The following is a 9,085-nucleotide window of genomic DNA, read 5'->3' on the forward strand; positions in this document are numbered from 1 at the left end:
TTCCAAAGTCCAGATCTGCTCATTTCTAAAGTACAAATGGGTAAATTTTCCACCTTTATGCCATGAGATCCACCAAAAGGTCTAGATTCTTAAGTCTTAGATCCAAAAAGGCTGAAAATGACTAGGACTTAATCATGAAGCAATTAATCCCTTAAGCCACAAGCTCATTTGCTCCTGAAGAGCTTATAGCACCAAAACCATCCTAAAGATTGATGCTTTATAGACTTGCATGTCCAATGCAAGTCTTGGACTCAACTTAGGTCAAAATGGGTTTTATGACCCAAATCTTATGCATGGCAGAAACCAAACACCAAACTTCAGATCCAAACCATGAACTACTCCAAATGATCCAGGGATTCATAAAGTTGCAACCTTTATGAAATTTCTCCATTCCATTTAACAAGATCAAGAAGAAAATAGGACAAAATGTAAGATCTAGCACTCTATAATCAAAAATCTTGGAACTTGGGGACTTACAAGAGCCTAGAAGATGTATAATAAGATGGTGAGAAGAGTTGTTTGTTGAATTCAAGTCTAGAAGTCACCTCCTTCTTAAAATCCCCAAAAAAAATCAACACAAAAACCTTAGAGAGTAAAAATGGAGGTTAGGGTTTGCTTGGAGGTTGAAAGAGTGTGATGGAGGTTGGCCGTGAGCAACCGTAACCATCACATTCCCTTAAATAAGGACCAAACCCCCGTATATTAGGGTTTCTCATTAAACAGCTGCCACACCATGGCCGAAGGCTGCTATGCCGTGGCGGCCATTTAAAATCCACGGGATAACGACCATCACCACGTCGTGGGTTGCCTTCACCACAATGTGGTACCGCCCAAAATCCAAAATACATTAATTTAAATATCTCCAAGAATCTGTATGTTACAAATGAGAAGGACGTATCGCCGGTATCTCCAAGATGTGATTCCCTCACCAGCAGGTCAAAGCTTGTGGGGTAATATGCAGGTTACTTAACTCGTTCAATCATTTAATCCCCTATACATTAATTACTTTTACTTCTTGTTTTAAGACTTGTATCAAAATAATTTTGTACGCTTTTAAATGAATTTGTATATTTTAATATTTTGTAAATTAGTTTTGTATAATTTTTATTAGTTTGTGTTTATTTTAAATTTAAAAATTGAGTGAGTTCAATGTGCTGGAAATATAAAATTCATATGTTTTGGTTCGGAAAAGATGAACAAAAAAATGAGAGAAAAACCGGTATGAAACTAATTTGATAGTAGATTAAATGAGTTGGAAAGGAAGCACTCTACACCCTTAAGTTTATTTATGACCAACATATTAAGAAACCTAAACAAATTAAATACACAAGTATAAAAAAATGAATGATTAATTTATTTATAGGCACTATCGCCCAGTACAAAGTAGAAGAAAAAATAGAAATAGAAAACAGAAAATAAGACATCTTGAGCACAAATTAATAGTAACATGCATATATATGAAAAACATTCAAGAGACATGATCAAGTAATATGTGAAAGTACTTATTTCTTACATGTAATTCCATTTCCTCCACCCGTACAGTCTAGCATGCCAAACTTCATTATTGGCGAGCCATGTTCATCCTTGATTTCATTTGGAGAGAACACGCAGAGGGCACAATCAGCCGCAAGGAGCGAACTAGTCTTGTACTTATCATCACCACCCACCACAGGCATTGCCACTCCTTGTTTTGCTGGATTTTCAAAATCAGGACGATAAGTTCTACCAAGAATCCCTTCAACTTTAGATGATAAACCAAAGAATCGAAACTGTACTTCCAAGTGAGCAAAGCTATCATTTGTTGGAATCTGATAATTATGTATCTTGCTGTCTTCTTCTGATACTGGAATCACATTAACAGATATCTCAGCATGATCTGGTATGGTGACAGTTACACTATTGCTTGTTGCAGTCCTTTCAACTTGTACATCGCCTTCTGGGGAATTCCACTCGGAGGAATGGCCTTCTGGAATGAACAATTCCTTCCCATCATATGATAACTTTAGGTGATCAACATCATCATCCCATTTTTGGGTCCTTGTCGCTTCAAGAGTGAAATTGTGATGGCCAAACTTCAATCCTAATGCTTGGATCCATGTATAGTCACGAGTTCTACCTTCAGGTCGAAGTCCAATAAAACGTGCGTTGATTTGGAGATCGGTATCAGATATCAAACTAAAATGCTCGTTGCTTTTTCCATGAAAATAGAATACAATTCCATCACCACCAATGAATCGTGGGTCGTAGCATGCAGCTCCAGGTCCATTGCAGTTTGGCTTACGTGCTATCAACATGTAGACAAATTAATGATTAATCAGTTGAACTACTAGATTTTTTTTTAATCGGTTAAACTATATATATTTTCATGCATGTATGTTTTTTCGATGGTATTTGCTCATTTTGTTCACGTATTTCACTTATAACTGCCCATAGATGAACAATATTAGAACAATAAAAATGATAAATGTTATAAATTTTGTAATTTTGATGGGGGGTTCTTTTTCTTACATTTACACACGGCCTCGCATTTGGGTGAATAACAATCAAGAAAACATGCTTTGTCTTTAGGGTTCTTTGGTTTAACCTTGGGGCATTCTACGGGGCACTTGATGCGCTTCATGAAACATCTGCTTTTTCGGCTTTTGCAAGTTAAAATCTCCTGAACGGGTTTCACAGGCTTTGGAGGTTTAACACGTTTTACCTTATTAGCAGATGCAGCTTCAGTCACCATCGACACAAACATTGCCTGTAAAAATAAAATTATCACTAGGGTCTTAACACCCAACATCGTCATCTTTTATTTTATATTTGTAATTGCAAAGGAAGATATGAAATGGCACAAGAGATAGATGAGATAGTTGATCCCCAAGCTCGTATATATGAGTAGTCTACATAGTGAGTTTGCAGCTAACTCTTAAAATAAATATTGAAGTGTTGCAAGTTGTGTTTGGCAAGTTTGGCGTTGAAATTTTCTGAAGTCAATAATGTTATATCACCAAATTTTAATTTCAACAGAAATGTTTGGGTTAAGTTTAGATGTCAAGCAAAAAGAATTATTAGAATCATTGATGAACTAATATATCAAATTCATACTGTTTTCTTGATGCAACATAACAAGTGACTTAACTCATTTGTATTATAATATTTTATTTTAATTTTTTTTATTTCAAAAGTATTCTATTATTTTTTATTAAGATATTATATTTTGAAAATTCCACTGAAATGTAGCTAGCATTATTAATATTGTTATAAATAAATAAATTTTAAAAAATGCAATGTTGTAAAATGAAAAACGAAAAAAAAAATATGTTTCTATTAATATGCAATTGATAAAAATATATATGCATATAAAAATAGTGATTTTTGCCGGTTTTATATTTGGTTCATTTTATTACAATTCACGAATTAAGATGTTTTTGTTGAAAATTTGTGGTTATATTACACTTAAGGCTGTATATAGTTGTAGCACTCCTACCACCTTAATGCGTAAGTTTTTTTTTATTCATACATAAGTTTTTTTTATTGTAATCTAAGCTTAGCATCTTACATTGAAAAATGTGAGCAGTCAATCAAAGCAAAGCTCTCTCTCTCTCTCTCTCTCTCTCTCTCTCTCTCTCTCTCTCGTTAAGTTGGTAGCGACTTACTTTTAGCGAGCCCTGTAGTGACAGCTGGGGCGGTGTGTAGCGATTCTAGTGACTTCCTTGCAAGGCTTCCTAGTAAGCCAATCCTTGCGTCCTAAGTAACCTAAACATGCATCGAAAAAAAGAACATTTTAATGTTTAGTTCCCAAAAATAGACTCGTTTGGATCAAACATGTAAACAAAATTGCCAACAATGGGGCTTAAACAATGAAAAACTAAATATCTTCCTAGCTTTTGTTTCTATTTATTTTTCAACTCCTATAAAATAATGACATGTGGAATTCACTGATACTTTATTTTAATCTATTTTCTTGATTTTGACACATGTCTTGAGCTAGTGAGTGTGAAGATTAGTAGGAACAAAAGATTTGAGGATATTTCATTTTTCTTAAACAATTTTACATTTAGGTTCTAATGGAGATCCATTCAAGTAGAAAACTTAATATCAAAACCAATCTTCTATTTGGTATCAACAAGGCAAACATTCATTTCTTCCTTGTGATGAACACACAAGATGACGGATAAAGGAGGCGATTATGCAGGTAAGTGTGAGGCGGATTAGGGTTTCAAGTGAATTGGTACAATAGTTCATCAACTCTTTTTCTTAAATACTAACACTAATGGGCAGATCTTTTTCAAAAATCTTCAAACATTAAGATAGTAAGCACAAGCTAATTAATAATTACATTAATAAATTACATGGATTTAATAAGTCATTTTATTTATTTAATAACTAGAAAGTTTTATTTTGGTTTTATTGTAATAAATAGTAGACAACTAATTAATTATTTAGGGTATGTTTCATGTTGGTCTGACAAGGTCCATTTAAACCTTTTTTCTGACTTGGGTTGGGTCAGCTGGGTGAGCTTGTTTGAAAAGGGTTGTTCACACATCAGATTCGATCCACATCCTTTGATTTGGTTCTTAAAGAAAAGCTACCAGCTCGTTCCTTTGCACCATTTTCACATATTTGACCTTTTCCTCTTATTGCCCCTGGACGTAACTCATTCCTTCTAATTCTCCATCAATACACATGCAACTTCTCCTTCCAACACCACTAGTCATCTTTTTCTTAAATAGATTCATGAAATCGATTGCGAAATCGAGCCACGAAATAGATTTTGAAAACAAGTACTAAGCGGCCTATTTAGGTTATACATGTTTATAGAAGTCAGTGCATTTTCTATGTTTTATATTTCCAAACGAAACCAATGATGTATGGTTCAGGAATTAAATTGCATGTTAATCATGAAAATATCTTTAATTTTTTGTTCTTGTTAAGATATGTTACAATGGAGTGATTATGATCTTGTTAATTTATCTATTCTTTAAAGCGGGAGCTAAGCGAACCTACTCGTATATTAATATTAGTTGTAGATTCTTTAAAGATGTTATTTTACTATCTATGTCACAATTAACCTCCAAAATTAAATTTTGGAAAAGATTAAAATAGTTTATTGTTGTAGAAAGATTAGTTGTTGGCTGAAGAAAGAGAATACATGGAAATTTATAACCAAAGAGATAGAGATATAGAGATTCAATTCATTCTATTCCATTTGTTGGAAAGGTTTAGTATTTATGAGAATAATCAATTGGATTTCTTCAATATCGAGATCATCTTTCATTTTGATGCATGTTTTAGTTCTTAGAATGCTTAATTGCTAAGCTTCAATAGTCTTATGTTTTTTATTATTGATTCAATTCATTATTCCCTTTTTTTCTGCTTATGGATATCCATTAGTACGTACATGGATTTAGATTATAGTCAAGACTTGTTTCTACTATATTATTTTGTTTGCTTCTTAGTTTTTTAAACTATTTATTTGACTTGATTCAATTCATTCTCATGAATTCTTTTAAGATTGCAAAATTAAGTTACCTAAAGATTGAGAAACTGATACGTTGATCATGTATGAATATATTCTGAGAAACAGCAATGTAATCTACAATTGATATTAATATATACAAGAGACAACATAAGGATATTATGGTCATTTTTCATCATTCATCACAGTCAATCAGATATATAATCAAACAATATGGTTTTAGTCAGATGCGGACTTAGTAAGAAGTTCTACCTTAGACAGCACTAATATAGTTATCAACTATCAAATGACCCATTAGTTGTTCATATTCGTAAAGAATAAATTTATTACTTATAAAAGAATCTATCTATATCTTCTAATAAATGAATCTTATATGTGTCACATGTCTATTTTTATACCTCCTTTTTACTACATGGCATCTTCTCTTAAACTCTATACTCTATTTCTTGCCTCCTTGTTCATAATCGTTCCTGAAAATTAGGATTTTCAATTAGAAAATATTGTATTATCCCAATAAATTAGTAAACAAATATTTAGCAAATAGGTGCTGAATATCAAGAATTTAAACTATAAAGTATTCTATAATCTGCCACAATCGCAGAAAATTAGGATTTTTAGTAATGGATATTTCATTCTCCTTTTATAGTTCAAAGTAGAATGAATCACAAAATACAAGGGTAAATTATTTCAAATACATACGCTCAATCTTGTAATCTGCCACATTTTTCAATCATTTGTGCGGTTGATTGCTACTTCTAAACCTTTATTCTGATCGATCATAACATCCTCCTACTTCATTATTTTATTTACAAAACTTCCAACAGTCACTAAAACTAACAGAAACGGATGAAAAGAAAATAAGGTATGGTACTTTCTTTTGGATTTTTAATATTGTGTCGAATTTTGATTCATCAAGATATTGCACATCTTTTGTTTTTTATTCATGTATGAAGTCTAAAAACCTAAATAAGATTTTTTTTGTGCTTTAATACTCAAATTCACCATTCAATCCAAGTCTCAGTTTTTCCAATGTCGCTTTTATTTTAATTTTTTAAAAAAGTACAATGTTACTTATTTCATTTTTTATTCATCGGTTTACATGCAGTCAATAGCAATCTACTTTTTTTATACATCACTTTAAATGCAATCAATATAATTATGTGTAAAAATATATTCCTATTCATCACATTTATGTGGTTCATGCTGTAAATGTAATAAATGGCAATAGCTTTATTGAATTAATAAAAAAGTGTTATGCATACTTATAACTTTTCATCATCTATTGAAAAGTACAATGCTATTTGTTTAATTTATTTTGCATATCCCATTAAATTCTAAAAAATGCACTTTTAATTTTTTTTATATATAAATTAAGAAAATTGTCATTAAACGATTGTGTTAGCATTCATACCAATGTACTTTGATTTTATTGTTTGAGAGTAAATTACACAAATCGTTCCTAGTACAGATGCCGAAAGACATGTTTAGTCTTTATTTTCAAAAATTAACTCGAACTGTCTCTGGTTTGGGTAAAAGATATATGTTTCATCCCTCGTTACTTTAAACTCTCGGGCTTCATACCTTGCGAGACACGAAATGATTATTATTCGTTTTATGTATTTCTTTTGCAATTACTTTAATGTTATTAATTTATAAAAAAGAAAAACAAATATGGCCCAACTTCACAACCAACCCCACCCTTTCCTTTACTAATCTCTATATTCTTCCATCTTTTTTAAACTCTTGAAGAAACCCTAAAATCACACATCCCTAATATCATCCACTAGTTGAATCTAATAAGACACCACTCTAAACTACCACCATCGGAACACACCTCCGGACCACCACCACCCCACTATTACTCCCACATCTTTCTCTTCTCCTTTTCTTATAGATTCATGAAAGAATGCTAGAACACTGTTTTCTTGAAATCGACGAGGATTGTTTTCCGATCTATAACTCGCTCATCGGAAAAATAAGAGGTGGCTAGGGTTTGGTGTAGGAGACCAAAGAGGAAGAAAGAACCTTATTTTCCAAATCTCTAACTCTGATCTTACGATGACTACCCTATGATGACCTCGTATATTTGCACTTTTTTCGAAGCTGCCACCTGTGAGACGCCCTTACCACCATCGAGATTTGGATTTTCAAGTTTGTGTAGTTGCCAAAGGATTTTAAGATCCATGGTGTTGATGTTCATATCGACGATTCCCAACAGATATGGAGCCTCCATCATCACATGTGTGCGATGAGAAAGAGGACATGGGGAATCAAGAGGAAGAGGACATGGTGGTTTATTTTTAGGTTTCAGATCGATAGAGAGAGGAATATAGTTTCTGGCAGAGAGTATTTATGGCATCAATGCAGTCCGATGGTGTTCTCCTGGTGGTACTTTAGAGAGAAAAAGAGAGTTTTCAATGATGAAACGTTTCATAAGGGAAAATGTCAACATATGATATGTGGGTGGGATGGGATGGGGATGAAGGTAGGACCGACAATTTAATTAAAATGTTTTTTAATAGTTAAAAGTATTAAGAAACATTAAAAATAAATGAAAAATATAAAAAATGAAAATAAAGTCATTTTATTCTATAAGGGGCAAAGAGTGGACCTTTTTACAATATAAGGGACAATCTCAGTTAATTTTTTAAATAGAGATTGAACGCGCCTTTTGACACTTACACCGAAGGATATTTCATGTAATTTACTCTTTGTTTAAATATAACTACAATTTTTGTGTATTATGTACAAAGACCATGTATGTTATTTATTATAAACATAGACAATTTCTGTAATTTTACTTTAAAATGGAGCATTTTGGAAAATTTTATTAAATAGGGACCATATATTTTACTTATTTAGAATGTATTTAAAATAGACCATTTCTATAAAATTATTTATTACTTTTCTATTATATTCATCACACATAAACTTATAGTTATAGATTGTCCGTTTCTATACCTTTTTATAACAGAGATCAATCTTGCGCATCTATGTATATTTTTAAAATCATGTGTATTAATTTTTTCATTCATATGTGTTTGTGTGAACGAGGTGGTTGTTTTGCATTCTACTGAATGTTCGTTGCATTTGATAATAAAAAACTGTATCTTATATATCATTTTTAAAGTAGATTGCTATTTAGAAGTCTAAAAATAATAATAGGGAGCTAAAATTTGACAAAATGTTTTCTCTTTTGGTCCACAAAGCACAATTCTAGAAAATTGTATTAGTGGACTTAAAAATATGTAGAAAATTAGTTTCATACCTCATCAACAATGACAAAAATATCCCTTCAACACAAGTCAAGTTTTAAACTTGTAATTCAATTTTCTCACCTTCTCCTTCAGGTACTCTACAATAAATAATTAAGCCACTTGTATATTTACTTTAATTTCATTTTACAATTGTCACATAAATTAAAAATAATAACATGTAGAAATAATATTGTATGTGTGAATGGATCCTAGGCCACTCAAAGCCTCTAAAGAAAACTACATGGTACTTATAAGCTTATTGGTTAAATGCATGAAAAGGTCAAATCTGTCAATTTCTTTTATGTGTATGTGTAATGTGCGTATGTGAAAATTTTAAAATTAGTTCCTAAGTACAAAAAAT

General features: G+C 31.7%; 1 protein-coding gene across 1 annotated transcript; it reads right to left on the bottom strand.

Moving 5' to 3' along the window:
- Nucleotides 1-1,333: 1,333 nt before the first annotated feature.
- LOC128133238 (uncharacterized) lies at nucleotides 1,334-2,863 on the bottom strand. The gene is made up of 2 exons (XM_052770368.1): nucleotides 2,509-2,863; nucleotides 1,334-2,284 (listed from the first exon to the last, which is right to left on the bottom strand). Exons 1-2 carry the CDS (start codon nucleotides 2,792-2,794, stop codon nucleotides 1,503-1,505), a joined length of 1,068 nt encoding a protein of 355 aa, XP_052626328.1. The 5' UTR covers nucleotides 2,795-2,863; the 3' UTR covers nucleotides 1,334-1,502.
- Nucleotides 2,864-9,085: the final 6,222 nt, after the last annotated feature.

The sequence above is a fragment of the Lactuca sativa genome, chromosome 4, assembly GCF_002870075.4.
Source record: "Lactuca sativa cultivar Salinas chromosome 4, Lsat_Salinas_v11, whole genome shotgun sequence".
NCBI classification, from domain to species: Eukaryota; Viridiplantae; Streptophyta; class Magnoliopsida; order Asterales; family Asteraceae; genus Lactuca; species Lactuca sativa.

What these genes read in the sequence shown, in the direction of transcription:
- LOC128133238 (XM_052770368.1), bottom strand. Translation starts at nt 2,794, where the DNA reads ATGACGATGTTGGGTGTTAAGACCCTAGTGATAATTTTATTTTTACAG. An exon ending in ATGCGAGGCCGTGTGTAAAT is followed by an intron (nt 2,285 to 2,508) that starts GTAAGAAAAAGA and finishes ACATGTTGATAG; the next exon opens with CACGTAAGCCAAACTGCAAT.